This window comes from Mastigoproctus giganteus, chromosome 1 (genome assembly GCF_048544385.1).
Source record: "Mastigoproctus giganteus isolate SK-2022 chromosome 1, ASM4854438v1, whole genome shotgun sequence".
NCBI classification, from domain to species: domain Eukaryota; kingdom Metazoa; phylum Arthropoda; class Arachnida; order Uropygi; family Thelyphonidae; genus Mastigoproctus; species Mastigoproctus giganteus.
Genome location: NC_143575.1, coordinates 164,792,737 through 164,814,831, shown reverse-complemented (window position 1 = coordinate 164,814,831; position 22,095 = coordinate 164,792,737). Strand labels below are relative to the sequence as shown.

Genomic DNA, 22,095 nt, shown 5'->3' with positions numbered 1-22,095 from the left:
CCAATTATGACAATGAAATGGCAGAAAAATGCAAGGACGCAAAGCTTGAACAGCATCTACCATCATAAAACAAAAATAAATAAATCAAACAGCAATAATAAAATTAAAATTGATTTAAAACATCTCCAAGTTTTATACTTCACTTATGTAAACACTAGAAGGAAGGAAATGAATCACATAGGTCTGCTGACATCGATGGTTCAACTGTTAATGATCCTGTTCAGGAAGCTGATAAGCTGAATAAGTATTTTCCATCTATTTTCACACATGGAGAATTCTTTAGGGGATTGGTTGCCAGAAGATTATCAAACTCTACCAGGAAGCTAAATGATTTTTTAATAACTGAGAGAAAAGTAGAAGAGAAATTGCTGAAGTTAGCATTAGTAGAGGCAGATGATGCAAGAAAGCAAGCTTATGCAGCATCAGCCAAAAAAAAAAAAAAAAACTCCCATTTCATCCCTCCATTTGTTCGAAATACCTGTCCAGCTGAGCCTTAAATTTATTTAGGCTATCAACTTCCACAACAAGGGATGTAAGTCTGTTCCACCAATCAACTACCCGCTGGCTAAAGGCAAATTTCCGCACATCTATCTTACATCTGTCTTTCCTCAATTTGAATTTATGCCCTCTCAGGTGATTATCTGAGCAAGAGGAAGAATCCCATCGGCATTGAGCATACTCAAACCATTCAAGGCTTTATACACCTCTATCAGATCACCTCACCGGTGCCTAGTCTCCAAACACTGTAATTTGCAAAACTTAAGCCTTTCTTCGTAACAGCAACCCTTTGTTCCATTCACTAATCTTGTTGTCCTTCTCTATACTCATTCCAGCAGCTCTACATCCTTCTTGAAATGAGGCCTCCAGACCTGTATACAGTACTCAAGGTGTGGCCTGACCATTGCCTTATACGAGAGAATAATCACCTCCTTATCCCTGCTAGAAAAATTCCTGTATATCATTGCCAAGACACCATGGGCTACTCTTGCAGCCCGTCTGCACTGTTCAGAGAACTTTATATCTGCCTGCACAATTACCCCCAGGTCCTTTTCATTCTCTACCACTGTCAGTTTAGTACCACAGAGTTGATATGTTGCTCTGGGGTTACTGTTTCCCATATGTAGTACTTTACATTTGTCAATGTTAAACTTCATTTGCTACCTCTCAGCCCATCTGCTCAACCTTTCCAGATATTGTTGCAGCAGCAGCATAGTGTCAGTAGTGTCCTTAACAACCTGGCAACCTTTGCATCGTCTGCAAATTTGAACATTAAGCTTGATATACCATCATCAATATCATTTATAAATTCAGAAAACAACAATGGACCCAACACTGAACCCTGAGGGACTCCACTAATAACATTAGTCCACGATGAGCAGTGTCCATTGATTACCACTCTCTGTCTTCTCCCCCTCAACCATCCCTTTATCCATAGCAGCAATTTGCCTCCAATGCCACACTGCTCCAATTTGTGCAGCAGTCTTCCATGTGCAACAGTATCAAAAGCCTTTGTTCCATTCACTAATCTTGTTGCCCTTCTCTGCACTCGTTCCAGCAGCTCTACATCCTTCTTGAAATGAGAAGGATGTAGAGCTGCTGGAACGAGTACAGAGAAGGGCAACAAGATTAGTGAATGGAACAAAGGGGTGCTCTTACGAAGAAAGGCTTAAGTTTTGCAAATTACAGTGTCTGGAGACTAGGCACCAGCGAGGTGATCTGATAGAGGTGTATAAAGCCTTGAATGGTTTAAGCATGCTCAATGCTGATGGGATTCTTCCTCTAGCTCAGAAAAATCACCTGAGAGGGCATAAATTCAAATTGAGGAAAGACAGATGTAGGATAGACGTGCGGAAATTTGCCTTTAGCCAGCGGGTGGTTGGTTGGTGGAACAGACTTCCATCCCTTGTGGTGGAGGTTGATAGCCTAAATAAGTTTAAGGCTCAGCTGGACAGGTATTTTGAACGAACAGAGGGGTGAAGTGGAAGTGGGTTTTTTTTTTTTTTTTTTTGGCTGATGCTGCATAAGCTTGCTTTCTTGCATCAAATGCCTCTACTAATGCTAATGCTAGTCCATGATGAGCAGTGTCCATTGATTACCACTCTCTGTCTTCTCCCCCTCAACCATCCCTTTATCCATAGCAGCAATTTGCCTCCAATGCCACACTGCTCCAATTTGTGCAGCAGTCTTCCATGTGCAACAGTATCAAAAGCCTTTCTAAGATCCAAATATATAATATCAAAGTTATTCCCTGCATCCAATTCTTTTGTGACTGCATCATAATATCCAATCAAATTGGTCAGGCAAGACTTTCCCTTAACAAAATCATGCTGTGTCCGAGCTATACCTGAAGTCTTGTCTAGATGATCCTGCAGTGCTTCTTTAACCAGTGCCTCCATTAATTTTCCTGGAACAGAAGTTAAACTCACAGGTCTATAATTACTTGTGTCAGCCTTTGATCCTTTTTTGTGAATTGGGGGTCACATTTGCACATCTCCAGTCTATGGATACCTCCCCTGAGTCCAAAGAAGCTCTCATAATTATGACTATGGATTTGCTTATTTCCTTTGCTGCCTCCTTTAATATAACTGGATAGATCCCTTCCACCCCCAGGTGCCTTTTTTATGATTATCCTCAACACTTTCTCCTCCACTTTCCTCTCAGTTATTACAAAATCATCTAGCTCAGCCAGAGTTTACTTCACCTCTGGCATTCCCCTCGCTGAATAACTCCTCATGTGTGAATGTAGATGCAAAATACTCGTTTAGTTTGTTAGCCACCTCAACTGTTGAATGTAAAAAAGGCAGCTGGGATGGATGGAATCTATCCAATTATATTAAGGGAGGCAGCAAAAGAAGTAAACAAACCTCTAGCCATAACTATGAGAGCATTCTTGGATACTGAGAAAGTCCCTATGGACTGGAGATATCCAAATGTATCCCCAAATCACAAAGGCAGATCAAAGGTAACATGAATAATTTCAGATCTGTTAGCTTAACTTCAGTTCCCGGGAAAATAATGAAGTCACTGGTTAAAGAAGTAATGCAGAACCATACAGACACAAGATAAAGTTATACTTTAGTCACAGCATAGGTTTATCAGGGGGCAATCTTGACTGACCAATTTGATTGGATCCTATGATGTAGTAACAAAGGAAGTGGATGCAAAAAAGTAATTTTGATATCATATACTTGGATTTCAGGAAAGTTTCTAACACGGTTACACATAAGATTGCTGTAGAAGGAGCAGCATGGCATTAAGGACAAGTCATTGCTATGGATAGAAGGATGGTTGAGTGGAAGAAAACAGAGAGTTGTTATTAATGGACACTTGTGGGTTAATGTTATTGGTGGAGGCCCTCAGGTTCAGTGCTGGGCCCAATGCTGTTTTCCATATTTATAAATGATACTGATGAAGGTATATTAGGCTTAATGTCTAAGTTTGCAGATGACACGAAGATTGGCAGGGTGCCCATCTTCGTGTCATCTGCAAATGAAATAACACAAGACACAGCAGGGCTGTGTCTTGTGTTATTTCATTTCATAAAAGTATTTTTATTTGTTCGTGTCTGGTGTATTTCATCTCATAAAAGTGCTTTGAAGTGTTTAATAATGCCTGGAAAATGTTGTGTTCCTGGATGCCATGGAAATTATAAAGGTGGTCCGAAAGTATACGTCTTAGGATTTCCATTGGAGCATACTGTTTTAACTAAGAAATGGTTGAAAGCTATACCAAGAAAAGACTTTATGCCATCTGAAAATTCAAAGGTAAGTTTGTGGTAGGTTAATAGCAGTTAATAATAGCCTTTATCTAACAGCTGAATGAAAGAAGTTGTATTAACCCAGTACAGCTGTGGCGTAGGAACATAACTTCAACGTTTGGATGACTTAAATCTTTTGGATGGCCTGGTGGGCTATCCAATAGTAATAAAACTTTGAAATCTAGATTTTTCCACGAGTTCAACAAGCACAAGTTCAATAGCACAGAACGCAACAAAATAAAATACAGAGATTTCTCATAATTTTTTTTTTTTTTTTTTTTGACTAGTGGGTCAACAGCAGGGATTCAAAAAGAGTGGAAATGTTGAAAAATTACATCCAACATAATAGCAGGGTTTTCCCTGCACAAAGGCTCAAAAATACACTGTTATGCGAGGTTTACCAAAATTCTCTAACCATGTTAGAGCGAAAACGTGTTATATAAGTACTTGTGCGAGGATTGCTGCAATTTATCAATCATGTTAGAGTGAAACTGTGTTGTAGAAGTACCGTGTTATACAGGGGTTGCCTGTATAAGAATTTTGCTAGCAATGATAAGGAGGTGATCATTCCATTGTATAATGCAATGGTCAGGCCACATCTGGAGTACTTCATACAGGTCTGGAGGCCTCATCTTAGGAAGGATGTAGAGCTACTGGGGCAGGTACAGAGAAGGGCAATGAGACTTGTGAGAGGAATAAATGGGTGCTCTTACCAAAAAAGGCTTTAGTTCTGTAAATTGCAGCATCTCGAAACTGGGCACCTGCGAGGCAATCTACTGAAGTGTCTGAGACTTGGAATGGAAGAGGAAGAATCTCATCAGTATTGAGAAAGCTCAATACTGATGAGATTCTTCCTCTTGCTCAGACTATGCACGTGACAGGAGCACAAATTAAAATTAAGAAAGGATGGTTGCAGAATAGATGTGTAGAAGTTGCCTTTAGCCAACAAGGGTTGATTATTAGCAAACTTCTGTCTGATGTTGTGGAAATGGATAGCTTGAATAAATTCAAGGAAGAACTAGACAAACTGTTGGAGGGAATGGATAGGTGAAATGGGAAGGGTGTTTTTTTTTTTTTTTTTTTTTTTGGCTTATATTGTATAAGCTTGCTTTCTTACATCATTTGGCACTACTAATACTATTTATCTAATCCCTCAATAAATGTGGATAAGCTTTCTGCCTCTACATGATGGGTGCTAACTTCTCTCAACAACTTGTTACTCTTTGATATATCCTCTCTCTCACATGAATGCTGGAGTGGAGGCTTATATGTGCTTTCCACTATGCAGCAGATCACTGGGGAAGGTGAGCAGATGCTAGTGATCTACTGTAGGTGCCAGTGATCTTTTGTAAGGCAAGACATAAAATCATGGTGGTTTTGTACTTTTTGAGGTAGTGAAATACTTAACTTTGTTATCAACGAAGTATAATTTTCCATTTTGTTAAAGAAGGTTGTTTGTGTACTACAGGTTTAATTTGAATGTTACTGTTCTAGGAAAGTGATTAAAAGAGTGAGAAAATATATTTATAAAAAATAAAATAATGAATATACAAATCGTGCATAAGGTAACCATAACATTAAGGACTAAAAAAAATTAATTTTTCAATGAGATTATCACATGCCCATGTGATAATCAGTTTAAGATAGGGCAGAACATCTACCCCATGTCAACACCGGTGTTTCACTGATAGGTTAATTGAATCTGTCCCCTTTATTTTTGTCATCCTAGAACAATTTTCAGGAAACATAGCTGTACAGTGAGTAAAATAAAAAAATATTATGAAATATATTCTTTGAGTCACTGATATAATTGTGAGCCACAACATTATAATAATGTTGTGGCTCCCAAAAATTTTTTTCATTTTTTTTGTTCATTTTTTTTTAATGAATTAGCTCTGGCACAAAAAGATTTCCCTGTCAAAGGAAGAGAACATATGTCTTCATGATTATGGCTGCTCAAACTCAGTTCTAAACACCTTGCCTACTTCCCATCCTTTTCAGCTTATAGTATTGGAGTCTCTTTTTGTACGATTATTTCTGCATTACCAACCAGTTTTATTAACATTCTTTGTATATTTTTAAACAAGGTGACATCTTTCCTGAAATTAAGTCTCTAGACCCATATAATACAATATTCAACTTTTTCTACTTATTGATCTGTTCTCAAATTAATTGGAAACTGAGTATGAGGAACTGTTAGCAAAAAGAACTTAGAACAGGGTAAAGCAGCTTTTCTGATATGTTGATTAAAAACAAAGAAGTCAGTAAATCATATGAAACTAGAGCTTATTGTCACTTGCATCATAAGTACTGCTACAACAATCCCCTACAGTCAGCCATGTAAATCATATAGAAAACTCCTATAACATAAATGTTATTTGAAAACATGCTCATGATGTACTGCAAAGCATGCATCATTTATCTTGCTACTGCTACTAATTTCATCTTCATGTAGTTAAATTAATTAATTACAGAAAGTTTTAAAGATATCTCACAGCAAATATAAGAAACTTTATACTTCCTCCTCCTCCAATTTTGCTTTTCTTTCAGCTTATCCTAATTTTGCAATTTTGGCTTCAACAATAGTGATCTGTGCACTAGTTAATATGCAATTTACCTAAACAAAGTTACAATTCAATAACAAATTGTTTCGTTACTCCTATTTCAATTTTTCTAATTTTTTTTTTAAACTTGAAAATATTCCAAAAAAGGAGAGGTGAAATGTTGCCATAATAGAGCAGAAAGTTGTCTCTTATAATAACTTACATTAATTATATTATTTCTCATCTATTTTATGTAATTCCTCATCTATTTAGTGAATAAAGGAGGCAATCTCAACTGCATTTTGGAGGCATGTTGGTAAAGTGAATCAACACATGTAGATGCCTGCAGAGACAAATAAACTGAAAGATATAAATAATTACCAGAAACTGACAGTAGTCATGAAATCCATGCACATCCGATTCAGGTAATTATTTATACCTTTCAGTGTGTCAGCACAAGCACCTGCATGCGGATAGGATTTCTGTTCCAGCATAGCTTCCCACTTCTACAAAAAATATCCCACACTTAATTTGGCACACTTCCTTTATCTAAATTCCAAACCATAAGTGATGTTCAGATCACGTATCAAATTGATGGTTAAACCTTGATAAACTTGGACACCTGTGAGGTTTTCTGATCGAGAAGTTTAAAAGTCTCTAAATGGATTGAGCCAGCTCGCTGCTCATGGCATCCCTGCTTATGCTCAGACTACACACATGGAGAGCTTAAATTCAAATTGAGGGAGAATGGTTGCAGGACAAATGTACAGAAGTTTGAATTCGACCAGTGGGTGTTCGACTGATGGCACAAACTTTCATCTGTTTTTGTGGAAGTGGGCCATTTGAATAAATTCGGGGAAGAACTAGACAGATTACTGGAGGGGGATGAACAGGTTTTAATTTCATTTTTTATTTATTTTATTTTATTTATTTATTTTTTGGCTGATACTTTATAAGCTTGCTGTTTTGCATCTTTCACTACTAATACTAATTCGCAATTTTGGTCGCATTCACATGGATCCTCAGCGTCTCTTCCTACTCAATATTTAACAGTTAATTTATGTCAAGTACATCTTTAACAGAATTCTTGTGGGCACTCATAGATTGCCATACTGTTTTTAAACGAATGAAAAAACATGTTAAAATGACCTATAAAAAAGATATAGCCTTACTTACTGAGTCTCTTTCCTGTTTTAAGGACTGTAACTGTTTATCCTTTTTTCTAAGTTGCTCTCGCTGGTGCTGAATTAAGTCTAACTGTAATAACAACATATCTTTTAAGTGTTGGATTTGCTCAGCACTAGACACGTTACTTTTCACTTCGGTGTAATTTGCATACATATGATCAGAGATGCAGGGTAATACCACTGCTTCTTTATGAACAGAAACCTTACATAATTCATTTACTTTTGTACATGAAATATGGTCGTGAATTGCTGCTACTAAGCTTGCCTCCCGAACTGTATCTTCATCACTGGTATCTTTCCGGTCAATTCCATTGACAGCAAGATTTTTTGCCATTTTCATGAATGAGGCCAAAAGATGAGCTTCTTCAGTTGCTTCGTTTTCCAGATGTCTTGGTTTCATATTATATATAGTTAGAAAACATTGTATATAAACAGTTCGCATCCATAAATATTAGCTTAGTTTCTTACGGTTGAGGGAACAACACTTTAATCTCATTGTTGTTGTTTTTACTAACGTCCATAACAGTCATGGCCCACCATATGTGTGGAAGTGACGTCATAATGCGTTATTTCCGATTATACCTACAACTGTAAATGTATAACCCTTTTCCATTAAATAATTAGAAATTAAACAAAACAGATATTCCTTTATTTGGCAATATCACGTACAGCAAACATTTCGACAAACAACAACGTCAAAAACCATAATAACCAGCTTTGGCAAAAGGACTTTACAAAATTAACACAGTCATTGGAAAGACCATATGAACTACGCTGCTTGACAAAATTAAGTTATTAAGTTATAAATATAAAATGTTTTTCTTAAAATTTTACCGCGAAAAGTATCGCGGAAGGGGCATATTTGATATAATAGGCATCCTGACATTCAAATTCCAAGTATCCTTACAAAGGCGCACATTATGCAAATTATTCATGCCCATAAAAACAAGGGTTGCGACCATATCACTTCATTCCCGTGTTATGATTTGGTCAGTAGAACAGCCACATCTCCAGTACTCTGGACGGCGTCATCGTCGTTTTAATAATCCTTTGAGGTTGCGAGCCGTTGGACGACTTCAAGCCGGGCAGGCGGAGGCGCCACATTAGCTTAAGTGCCGTCTCGGCAGAATGAAAGAAGCTTCAGAAGACAGGAACCCTATGTCAACCAGAACCGAATCTGGTTCTAACAGCAAGAATGAATCCTACGATGTCCTGTCATCAAGTGTCATTGAGGTTGCTGCGGTCACAGATGAAAACATTTCCAACCGGACTATGTTAAGAACGCTCAATTCAAATGATTTCTAAGCAAGGAAGCTAGTGGTCCGTATCCTATTAAACCGTCTGCGCGGTAGCACAGTGGTATCGTCACCGTCATCCGCACACCGGGTGGAAAAGGCCCGGGTTCGAATCCCGTCCATGACGCGAGGAACTTTAATTGGCTTTTTTTTCACTCCGTGGCTGAGTTAGTCGGTCTCAGGCATAAATAGCAAGGTTTTCCCCCAGAAACTGGGGTTTTTTTTGTCCAGCAAAACAGGCAAATCAAACACGCGCAATTTACAGATTAAATACATATAGGAGTATATATTAGAAATAAAGGGTGACCCTAATATAATAATTTGATTTGATTTTATCCCATTAAACCAAACTACTGCCGAGCTCATCAAAACTGTTGCCATACGGTTCTATTCTGTGATGAGTCCTGTTTTAGCCTACAAACAGATTCTATATATCATTTCTTAACCTCAGGGGATCAAATCTGCTGAGTATACGCTTGGCACACCAAGGGTCCTGAGCTGGATGTAATCATTCTTCTCTTTCTTGGTGATTCCCCCCCTCTCTCTCTCTCTCTCTCTCTCTCTCTCTCTCTCTCTCTCTCTCTCTCTTTTTCAAGGTAAATCAAATTTTTTTTTTTTTTTGCTGATGCAGCATAAGTCTCAGGTTTCCTTCCACCATACAGCTAATAATAATAACCTGCAGACAACGAAGAATGCAGTACCCTCCCTCCCTCCAACATCAGAGAAAAGGACACATGGTAGAGATGGTGTTCTTGTGCGGGGGGAATAATGATCAACAGCTACACCCCTTATCATGTTTTTGTAGGGGTAACATAACTGCGCAGAGATGCCGAGATCAGATCCTGGAACCCTATTTGCGACTTTTTTGAAGTGCGGTTGACTCAAATTTTCTTTTCGTGCACGACAACGCCATTGTACATAGAGCTCAAGAGAAGGAGGAATATCTTTAAACTGAAGAAATTCCAACACTGCCGTGGTCAGTACAATAACCAGACTTCAATCCGACCGAAAGTGTGTGTGTGTGTGTGTGTGTGTGTGTGTGTGTGTGTGTGTGTGTGTGTGTGTGTGTGTGTGTGTGTGTGTGTGTGTGTGTGTGTGTGTGTGTGTGTGTGACGCCCTTGAGCGTCGCATTCCACACCAACAGCAAACTCCTGTCATTTGGTGAAAGGCTCCAGGGGCTCACATCTAATGAGTATAGGCTGGCAAACCCTGGGTGCTGAGCTGGATATTATCATTCTTCTTTCTTTCTTTCTTTCTTGGTGATTCTCTCTCTCAGGGTAAGCGGGATTTTTTTTTTTTTTTTTTTGTGCAGAATAGGCCTCAGGCTTCCTTGCACCTTACGGCTAATAATAATAATAATAGAAACGAGAGACCAGCAGCACAAGAACCAAAAACAGAAGGAAACGCCAACTTGGGAAAGAAGACTTCAGCAGAAGATAGAAGAATTAAGAGTCAAGATGTGCCAATTGACCCAGTACCAACAGGGCAGTAGGAGTAAGAAATTAATTGGAAAAGTGAAGACCATCCTCAAGAGAGACAGTGTCCACTACAAACATGAGACAAAAAATCAGAGAATAGGAAGGTACTTGGACACATTAAAGCAGAACCTCTTTGCACTCAGCAAGAGACTACGCCGATACAAAGAGAGCTCTCAAAGGAAAATAAAAACCCGAATCTTCGATGAGGATCAAAGAGGCTTCTACAGGAGAAGACGGGAAAGAAGGAACAGACCACCCCGATTAGAAGGCAATTGTGAAGTTCTGTCTTCCGATTAGAAGGCAATTGTGAAGACATTACAGCCGAGCCCCCTGGATAAAACTAGAACGCAAGAAAACCAAGGACCTACAAGAAATGAGAGGATGGGAGAGGCAGGAAGAAGTAAAACAGATGATCAAGAAAGCTCACAACTGGCGAACTCCAGGAATAGATAACGTCCACAACTACAGGAACAAGAAGCTCACTTCCACACACACACACACATGCACCTAGCAGAGCAGTTCACCCGAATGATAAGGCACCCAGAGACAATCCCGAAGTTTCTCATTCAAGAAATCACACATCTGAAGCCTAAAGACGAAGATACAAGAAACACGGTGAAATATAGGCCAATCACCTGCCTCCAAACAATGTACAAGATCCTGACCAGCTGCATAACCAGGAAGATATTAGAACACTTGGAAAGCCAGAACATAATGGCCAAATAGCAGAAAGGATGCAAGCAGCTGAACAAAGGATGCAAGGAGCAATTAACCATAGATGCCGTGGTTATGGAGCAAGCCTACAAGAAGCGCCGCAACGTGTACACAGCCTACATCGATTACCGCAAGGCCTTCGACTCCATGATTCATAGCTGGCTAATAGAGGGGCTGAACATCTACAAAGTCAATCCGATAGTAACAAACTTCCTAAGAGAAACGATGGCGAAATGGAGTACCATCATTAAGGTCGAAAACATCACAAACAGGCTAATCCCCATCAGAAGAGAAATTTTTCAAGGAGATGCCCTGAGCTTTTGTGGTTCTGTCCAGAACTTAACCCACTATCCACCATGCTCAACAGTAGCAAGGATGGATATAACCTCAAAGAAGGAAGGAAGAACTGTACACCCACCTGATGTATATGGATGACAACAAACTCTACGCGGGAACCGAGAATCACCCCCAGCAGCTACTCCAGATCACCGAACAATTCAGCAATGGTATTAGGAAGGAATTTGGTCTAGACAAATGATGCATTGTTTCCCTGGTTCAAACCGTGGGTCCAGACCCACGGATTGCACCAGGGAAAATTATTCAACCGAAACCACCACCTGCAGACTGGTAAAGAGATCGAAGCCAAAGCAGAGGGAGAAGCCTACAAATACTTGGGGATGATGCAGGCTCAGCAGTTACAGCACAAGGAAATTAAGACCTGCCTGACCGAAAAATACCATCAGAGACACAGAAGCCTGCTGAAAGCAAAGCTGAACGGAGGGATCACAGTTAAAGCCATAAACACCTATGCAGTCACAGTGCTAACATACTCCTTTGGGGCCATAGATTGGACAAACACCGAGCTGGAGGATATCATGAGAAAAACAAGGACAATGATGACCAAGAGCCACCAACATCACCCGAAATCTGCCGTGGAGAGACTGACAATTGCCCGGAAAGAAGGAGGAAGGGGCCTGATAGACCTCACTGAGCAACAGAAGAGAACGATAGTTAACAGGAAGAATTACTTTTTATTATTATTATTATTATTAGCCATATGGTGCAAGGAAGCCTCAGGCTTATGCTGCACCAGCCAAAAAAACTAAAAAAAGTTTAGAACTACCCAGAGAGAGAGAGAGAGAGAGAGAGAGAGAGAGAGAGAGAGAGAGAGAGAGAGAGAGAGAGAGAGAGAGAGAGAGATAAAAGGGAATCACCAAGGAAGAGAAGAATCATGATATCCAGCTCAGGACCCTGGGTGTGCCAAGCCCACACCCACCAGATGTGAGCCCCTGGGGTGATTTTCAGAAACACACACAGCAGCACTCCACCAGGCCGTAAGGAAAATAGACAAGCGGTATACCCCACTCACCCTAAGCGAGGAGTTCCCCCCCCCCCAAAATCAGGAGGCAGAAATGAAGCTAGAAAAATGGGCAGAGAAGACATTCCAAAGCAGACACTACAATAATCTCCATCAAGATCACATAGATAAAATTGCTTCCAATGCATGGCTCACGAGCAGACAACGAGGAATGGAGGATTCATGCTCGCCATCCAAGACCAGGTAATGAACACAAGAAACTATAGAAAATACATCGCTAAGGTGCCCGGAGTGTCCGACGACACATGTCGACGATACCACCCGGCCTCAGAAATGATTCAACACATCACCGCAGGGTGCAAAGTGATCATCCAGACTGAGTACCCTCCCAGTTGATCAAAGAAAGTGTACCGTACTACAAGTACCAACCACAGGCGGTACTAGAGAGACCCCAACCCACAAGCTGTACTGGGACCGCGCCATACTAAGGCATAGGGCAATCCCGCACAACAGACCGGACATAACCCTTGTGATAAAAAGGAAAATGCTACCTATCTGATTGACATAGCGGTACCCAACACCGGCAACCTACTGAAAACCTATAGGAAAAAATCAGGAAGTACACGAACTTAAGACAGGAGATCAAAGAGATGTGGCATATGAAACAAGTAACGACCATTCCGATGATCGTGTCAACCACAGGTATGGTGCCAAAGACCCTACATAACAGCCTAGCAGCAATAGATCTCCCAGCGAACATCTACAAGGAACTCTAGAAAATCGCAATCCTGAACAACTGTAGGATAGTAAGAGTTCCTCGACCAACAGTAACACCAGACATAACAACAACAACCTGTGTACTTGATAGCAATACCCGTCACGTGGTGGAACCCCCAATCAGGGAGAAATAATATAAGATCAATAATAATAATACTAATAAGTAAGGTCAATACTGTTGGAACATTGGAATTTCTTGCCACAGAATCTTATAGGTACCCTTATATCGAGTATGGTTAGCATTAGCATTAGCATTAGTAGAGGCATTTGATGCAAGAAAGCAAGCTTATGCAGCATCAGCCAAAAAAAAAAAAAAAACCCACTTCCACTTCACCCCTCTGTTCGTTCAAAATACCTGTCCAGCTGAGCCTTAAACTTATTTAGGCTATCAACCTCCACCACAAGGGATGGCAGTCTGTTCCACCAACCAACCACCCGCTGGCTAAAGGCAAATTTCCGCACGTCTATCCTACATCTGTCTTTCTTCAATCTGAATTTATGCCCTCTCAGGTGATTTTTCTGAGCTAGAGGAAGAATCCCATCAGCATTGAGCATGCTTAAACCATTCAAGGCTTTATACACCTCTATCAGATCACCTCGCTGGTGCCTAGTCTCCAGACACTGTAATTTTCAAAACTTAAGCCTTTCTTCGTAAGAGCACCCCTTTGTTCCATTCACTAATCTTGTTGCCCTTCTCTGTACTCGTTCCAGCAGCTCTACATCCTTCTTGAAATGAGGCCTCCAGACCTGTATACAGTACTCTAGGTGTGGCCTGACCATTGCCTTATACAATGGAATAATCACCTCCTTATTCCTGCTGGAAAAATTCCTGTATAACATTGATAATACTCCATGAGCTACTCTTGCAGCCCGTCTGCACTGCTCAGAGAACTTCATATCTGCCTGCACAATCACCCCCAAGTCCCTTTCATTCTCTACCACTGTCAGTGTAGTACCACAGAGTTGATACGTTGCTCTGGGGTTGCTGTTTCCCATGTGTAGTACTTTACATTTGTCAATGTTAAACTTCATTTGCCACCTCTCAGCCCATCTGCTCAACCTTTCCAGATCCTGTTGCAGCAGCATAGTGTCAGTAGTGTCCTTGACAACCCTGCCAACCTTTGTATCATCTGCAAACTTGGACATTAGGCTTGATATACCATCATCAATATCATTTATAAATACAGAAAACAACAATGGACCCAACACTGAGCCCTGAGGGACTCCACTAATAACATCAGTCCACGATGAGCAGTGTCCATTGATTACCACTCTCTGTCTTCTCCCCCTCAACCACCCCTTTATCCATAGCAGCAATTTGCCTCCAATGTCACACTGCTCCAATTTGTGTAGCAGTCTTCCATGTGCAATAGTATCAAAAGCCTTTCTAAGATCCAAGTATATAATATCAAAGTTATTCCCTGCATCCAGTTCTTTTGTGACTGCATCATAGTATCCAATCAAGTTGGTCAGGCAAGACTTCCCCTTAACAAAACCATGCTGTGTCTGAGCTATAACTGAAGTCTTGTCTACATGATCCTGCAGTGCTTCTTTAACCAGTGCCTCCATTAATTTTCCTGGAACAGAAGTTAAGCTCACAGGTCTATAATTACTTGTTTCAGCCTTTGATCCTCCTTTGTGAATTGGGGTCACATTTGCACATTTCCAGTCCATGGGTACCTCCCCTGAGTCCAAGGAAGCTCTCATAACTATGGCTAAGGGTTTGCTTACTTCCTTTGCTGCCTCCTTTAATATAACTGGATAGATCCCATCCACCCCGGTGCCTTTCTTGTGTTTATCTTCAACAGTTTCTCCTCCACTTTACTCCCAGTTATTTCAAGATTCTGTAGCTTACTGCTAGAGTTGAATACACCTCTGGCATTCCCCTTGCTGAATAACTCCTCATGTGTGAATGTCGATGCAAAATATTCATTTAGTTTGTTAGCTACCTGAGCAGGATCATCAACAGTTGACCCATCAATATCAAGTGGACCAATCTGATTCATCCCCTTCCTTCTAGAGTTTACATAAGTAAAGAACTCTTTGCTGTTTTTCTTTGCATCCCTTGCCAAGGATTTCTCGTAATCTGCCTTCGCCTGCCTAACCTCCTTTGTAACTTGGTTGAATATCAACTTGTATCTATCATAGGCTTCTGTGTCATGTGTTAATTTGTAAGTATCCCATGCATTTTTCTTCTCTGCCATATGCCTCATTAGTTCATCTGACATCCATTTTGGCCTAAACCTTGAACAATATTTCTTAGTTGGTATGTAAAGCCTAGTAGCTTCCAAGATAAGTTCTTTGAATGCTTCCCATTTTGAATTTGCTGTTGGTAACATCATCAGTTGGTCCCACTGTATAGAATTTAAATACTGTCTCAGTCCATCGTAGTCGCCTTTACGGAAGCAATAACCCTTCCCTTTACCCCTAATGGTGTTACCTCTTTCAGTAAATCCCACTTCAGCACACTGTGATCACTGCCACCTAGTGGTTCATTTATCTGCAGATTCTTAATGCATGAAGAATCACTGCTGATAATCAAATCAAGAGTATTACTCCCTCTATTTGCCTCCCGAACATGCTGATGTAGAAAACAATCATCCAATAAATCCACAAAAGCCCTGCTAGTGTGTGAGTAACCAGCCCCCAAATTCCAGTCAATATCTGGGATTTGGGGGCTGGTTCATCAAGGTCAGGCCTGTTTAGCTGTTGGAGGGGATCAAACGCCGTATTGATGTCATTTGACCATATTTTAGATCATCTTGTATCGACATCTCTAAGGGGACCTTTTTGGTAATTCTTATACAACCCTTATACCAGTCCGCAGTCTCTCGCTCTCTCTCCTCTTCTATGGTACACTACGATAACAAATTTTGACCAGATTCACAAGTTACACAAGTAAAACAATGTTTTCTACGCGTTTTGTAGTTTTTTTGAGCACTGTATTATAAGCCAGTAAAAACACAGCTGAAACAGTATCTGAGACAACCGTAGAAAACAGCAACAGGGACTTATAATACTAGATAAACAGAATCAGAATATTAGTTGATTATTAAACTGGTTTAAACCAGAGAGATAAAACAATAAGCTTCAACAAGTAAAACATAACAACCAACAACCTAAAATTCAAGCAAAAAAGATAAAACCTCAGGACTGATAATTCTTAATGAACTGATAAGGTGACTGTAGTTTCCCCCTCAACATTATTTTCACTTCTTTCTTAAAGTGCTCCATAGGTGGAAGTCCGGAGCTTTAGAGGCGTTCTTTATCATTGAAAACTAATAACTTACTTATCGGTTTAAAATATCTCCACTTATGCATTCAACTAGTAAGGTACATGTATAACCGGAGATAATTAAAAATTTCCCGCACATTCTCTCTCTCGCTTACTCTTTTCACACGCTTTTCGCCCGAAACAAAGGAAATTTAACGGTACTTAAGTTAAAACGGAAATTACAGGAAGTTTACCATTGACAAATGCAAAGTGCTGCATATGGGTAGCAGTGACCCCTGAGTAACATACCAACTCTGCGGTACAAAATTCAGGGTAGCGGAGAATGAAAAAGACTGGGTGGTAATTGCATAGTCAGATATGAAAATTTTGAACGGTCCGGACAGGCTGCCAGAGCAACTCATGAGGTCTTAGGAATGATAAACATGAATTTTTTTGCAGGGATAATGAGGTGATTATCCCTTTATATAAGGCAAGGGTAAATTCACACCTTGAGTACCGAATACAAACCTGGAGGCCTCATCTTAGGAGGGATATAGAGCTTCTGGAACCAGTACAGAGAAGGGCAACGAGATTGGTGAGGGGAACAAAGGGTTGCCCTTGCCAAGAAGGTAAAGTTCTGCAGATTTCAGCGTCTGGAGCAGAGGCACCTGCGAGGTGATTTGATTGTGGTGTATGACGCCTTCAATGGTTTTGATGATGAGATTCTTCTGCTCGCTCAGATTACGCACCTGAGGGGGGGGGCCAAAATTTCAAATTGAGGAAAGAGAGTGGAAGAATAGATGTGCGGAAATTTGCCTTTAGCGAGGGGGTGGTTGATTGTTGGAACAAACTTCCATCTGTAGTTGTAGAATTTTTAGGGTAAATAAATTAAATAAAGATCTGGACAAACTTTTGGACTAAATGAATGGATTGATGAAATGGGAAGATTTTTTTTGGGGAATGCTGTATAAAGTTGCTTTCTTGCATCATTTGCCTTTAACATTATAATACTATTGCTAAAATTGTGTGCCATTTAACATATACACACTGGTGTACAAAACTTAAGGACCAGTCAGGTTTTCACCTATAGCTTCTCATAGGAATCGCCTCGATATGGGAAAAGCATACCAAAGATGATGAGGAAAATAACACCGACCCAACACAACAACGGAAACAAAACGGTAGAGGGACTTTATTCAAAATTGGCAACATAGCACTGGCTGCCATGATATAGATGCATCACTAGCAAAGATGGAACAAAGGCAAGAGGTGGTCCTCAGTAGGAGATATGGCCACCCCTAATGTCGATTCAGGCTTTGCACCGCCTGTCCATACTTAGAACAATGTTGTTGATAAGATCTTGCGGTAACATCGTCCATTCCTCTGTGAGCGCCATCTTCAGATGGTGACCATTTTCTGTTGGGTGTGGACATGCTGCTAGGCATCTCCCCAGAGCACACCATATGTGTTCGATGGGATTTAGATCAGTGGTACGGGCAGGCCAATCCATACGAACAATGTCCACACTTTCCAAAAGCATATCAACAGCTGCAGTGCGATGGGGTGTGGCGTTATGTTCAATAAACACGAAGTCGTGAACAATGGCACCTCGGAACAGACGCATATGGGGAAGGATTACTTCAGTACAGTAGCGTGCACCGGTTACAGTACCGCGTTCCAGTATCTGGAGTTGTGTACGTCCATCCAAAATAACGCCTCCCCAGTCGAGAACACCTCGACCGTCATATCGATTCCTTTCAGTGATGTTTGCGGGTTAATACCGTGTGCCAACCTCTCGCCAGAATCGCTGTTGAGACTGAATCTACTCTCATCAGTAAAGAGTACCTTGCCTCATTGCGCTGCTGTCCAGTACTTGTGTTTGACACACCACTGTAAACGGTGTCTCCGAAGGTGTTAAAGTGACACAGTGTACTGGCCGTCGGGCAAACAGTCCACCTTTGTGGAGTCGCCTGGCAACAGTAAACCGCGATATCCTACGTCCTGTACTCCGGTGCAGCTGGTTTGCAATGGATCCCGCTGTCTGGTGTCGGTCCCTCTTCGCCTATAGGAGTATATAGCAGTCATCACTGAGAGTTTTTTTTCGTGGACGACCACCATTGGTCCTTCGAACAGCTGTACCTGTCGTTCTGAAGGCCGACCACACACGTGAGACGATGCTATGGGCGATAGCATCGTCTCACGTGTGTGGTCGGTAGATTTGAACTCTGCAGCCACATTCCTCGCACTTCGACCTTCGTCGAGCTTCCCATTTATTCGACCCCTGGTAAAGTCATCCAGATGTTGTCTGCTGGCCATTTCGTTGTCTGTAGCACTGTATGAAACCAATCGAACGTCTGTAACAATCGTGTTCACTATTCGGTAATTTTCACATAACTGCTGAAATGCTGCTTTCATCTGTTTATGTGAGCCCTCTCATCACGATTCAAATGTTTGCATGTGCACCAGCTTTCTACTGAACCGGCCACAGGCTGTTTTATTTTGTGGTTATAACCACAAAATAAAACGAAAGAAATTTAAAATTAAAAGAAATAAAGAGCTTTAGAAATAGTGTTTTACAATAAGTTTTACGAATCAGTCTTAAGTTAGTCTTAAGTTTTACAATCAGTGTACTAAATAATGATAGGGAACAAAGACACGTGTAGGCAGTATCAGAGGCATGTGATGCAAGAAAACATGATTATGTAACATCAGCTAAAAAAAAAACAAAAAAAAAAATTCACACATACATTCTCTCTAAACATTTGTCCAGATTTGTCCAGTTCCTCCTTGAATTTATTCAACCTATCAACTTCCACAACGACAGATGGAAGTTTGTTCCAGCAATCAACTACCCGCTGGATAAAGGCAAATTTCCGGACATCTCTCCTACAACTGTCCTGCCTCAATTTCAATTCATTCCCCCCCCAAGGTTGGTGGGGTTGGTTGGTGGTTCATTCCCCCCCCCCAAGGAGCGAGTGGAAGAATCGAATCAGAATTGAGCCTGCTCAACCCATTCAAGTCCTCATAAACTTCAAATTAATTTTTTATCAAATTATTATATTAGGGCTACCCGTAATTTCTTACATATACCCGTCTATGTATTACGCCTGTAAATTGTATGTGTTCTCTGGTCGATTTGCCCGTTTTGTTGGACGAAAAAACCCGTTTCTGGGGAGAAAAACCGTGCCTGAGACCGACTAACTCAGCCACGGTCTTTAAACCTCAATCAGGTCACCTCTTAGATGCCTGGTCTTCAGCCACTGCAATTTGCAGAACTTAAGTCTTTCTTGGTAAGGAGGCCTCTTCGTTCGCCTCACCAACTTGTTGCCCTTCTCTGTATTCGCTCAAGCAATTTTGTGTCCTTCCTAAAATTATGCCTCCAGACTTGTACGCAGTACTCAAGGTGTCAAATAATTACAAAATTCTGGGCGGAATGTTGAATTATTTTTGTCACATTGGTGTCTGATTGCAAACAAAAAGTTTGGAAAGCATTGTGTTTGAAAATATAACTTTAGTTATTAGATTCAAGAATTAGTGTTAGTTAATGGATGAAAAGGTATGAATATTAGAAAGAGCTTCAGGATGTAGATTTAAAAAAAAGGTGGCAATATTAAAACGGAGGAAAAACTATGTATTAGGAGCCCAGAGAGAGTTGAGAGCAGCCATGGTCAACCAGACGTCGTGTACACCTGGTGGTATGACAGTTAGTATTAACAATGGAAAATGATACAAGAAAGAAAGATGATCAAATCATTTCGCTAAACGCGAAATTACATCAATTTAACCTAATCTCTACTGATGATTGTGTCTATGTTTCCACCCGGTAACATGTCTTATTTTACTGCGCTTTTTACAAATATCATCTACAGGAAACATCAAGATTAACATGTAATTTTTTTCAGGACATGAATACAAACGTATTTCATACCTACAAAATGTAACTGTCTTTCAAATTAAGGTTATTACTATATTTAATATCCCTCTTATACCACGTGAAATAAATAATATAGTTTATTAAGCTATTCGCCTAAACTACTATACATTAAGGTGACGTTTCAGATACCTCAGCGGTACCCATTATCAGACTATGCTTCTGACATAATCCTCTTGCCGATGCTCCCAGATGTCTTTCAAAATCTGTCAATGAAGCATGTGACATATGCTATCATCTTCATGGCTTGCCTAATCCTATGAGGACAATTGTATAACCCTACCGTTAAGATCCTTTCATGGAACTGTTAAATGTACAAAATCCAAGCATACAGTGCTTTGGATTCTCAATAGAGTGAAGGTCCATTAATTCCCTCCTTTCAGAACCATACTTTCAGGACTTAACAGTAACATTAGTAGAGGCGTATGATGCAAGAAATCAAGGTTATTCAGCATCAGCCAAAAAAAAAAAAAAAAAAAAAATTCCCCATTTCACCCATCCATTCACACCAAAAGTTTGTCTAGTTCTGCCTCGAATTTCTTTAACCTGTCAACTACCACAATGACAAACAGCAATCAACTACATGCTGGCTTATAGACAAATTTCAGCACATCTATTCTACAACAAAAAAAATCATTAAATTAGGGTCACCAGTAATTGATTACATTAACCCGTCTTTGTGTCTATAAATTGTGTGTTCTCTGATCGCTTTTCTGTTTTGCTGGACGAAAACCCCGGTTTCTGGGTGGAAAACCTTGCTATCTACGCCTGAGACCGACTAACCCAGCCACGGAGTGAAAAAAGAAAAGCCCATTAGAGTTCCTCGCGTCATTGACGGGATTCGAACCAGGGCCTTTTCCACCCGGAGTGGGGATAACAGTGATGACATCACTGTGCTATCAGCGCAGACTCCATTCTACAACAGACTTTCCTCAATTTGAGTTTATGTCCCCTCAGGATCGTAATCTGAGCAAGAGAAAGAATCTCATCAATGCCTAGTATCCAGAAGCTGCAATCTGCAGAACTTACACTTTTCTTGGTAAGAGCACCCCTTTGTTCCCCTAACCAAAGTTGTTACCCTTTTCTGTACTCGTTCTAGCTACTCTGCATCCTTCCTAAAGGCGCCTCCGTAGCCAGGTGGGAAGGAGCAGCAGTGCGTAGCACACGCTTCTTGATTAGACCGGAGTTCGAGCCCGTCACCACCAAATACGGAGGATGCGGAAAGGTCAGGGAATGGCCACCGCATATCCTGGAGCAATATGGCCTTAGTTGCTAATGCTCCTAAAAACGAAATAACAAACAAACAAACAAACTCCTTCCTAAAATGAGGCCTCCACATCTAAACGCAATACTTAAGTATGTGCCAAGGTCAAAGAACTCTACTTTCCAGAGTAGAGTTCATCGCCACTGCTCTCTGGTACTTTACAAAAGTACCAGAGAGCAGTGGCGCATTATTCTATAGACAAAAAAGAAATCTACCTAGGGCCCGATCAGAGGAGACCCGAAAATCACTGTTTCAAAAACTAATTGCTGTTTTTTTTTAACTAATATTTTTAAGTGTTTTTTTTTTTTTATTGGAAACTGAAGTTTCTACGTGCCAAGGTCAATGAACTCTACTTGATGATTAATTTGGAAGTTACGTTTTTTTTTTTTTTTTCAAATATGGTTTTACCAATTTGAATGAAATTTTATATTCAGTTCTTCTTTAAATAGTTGAATTAATTGAAAAAATAAAGACTGCCTTGTATTTAACCGACGCCCTAATACTTAAGCAGTACAGTAGCAGGGAGAAGGTAGCCACGATCTTATCAACCAGTCTTGAGTGAATGTCCAAGCAGAACTGAGGTGCAGTGGAATAATTCGGCAGTTTTTGATTTTAAT

General features: G+C 40.4%; 1 protein-coding gene across 2 annotated transcripts in view; it reads right to left on the bottom strand.

Annotated features, from left to right (window-relative positions):
• The window catches only part of LOC150091238 (uncharacterized), a 382,744-nt gene extending 374,718 nt beyond the window's left edge, over positions 1 to 8,026 (bottom strand). For both annotated transcript variants that reach the window (XM_090374852.1, XM_090374846.1), the window contains exon 1: positions 7,477 to 8,026. In XM_090374852.1, coding sequence (XP_090230978.1) covers positions 7,477 to 7,929 — 453 coding nt within the window. In that variant the 5' untranslated portion in view covers positions 7,930 to 8,026. The remainder of the gene's footprint in view (positions 1 to 7,476) is intronic.
• Between the last annotated feature and the right edge of the window lie 14,069 nt (positions 8,027 to 22,095).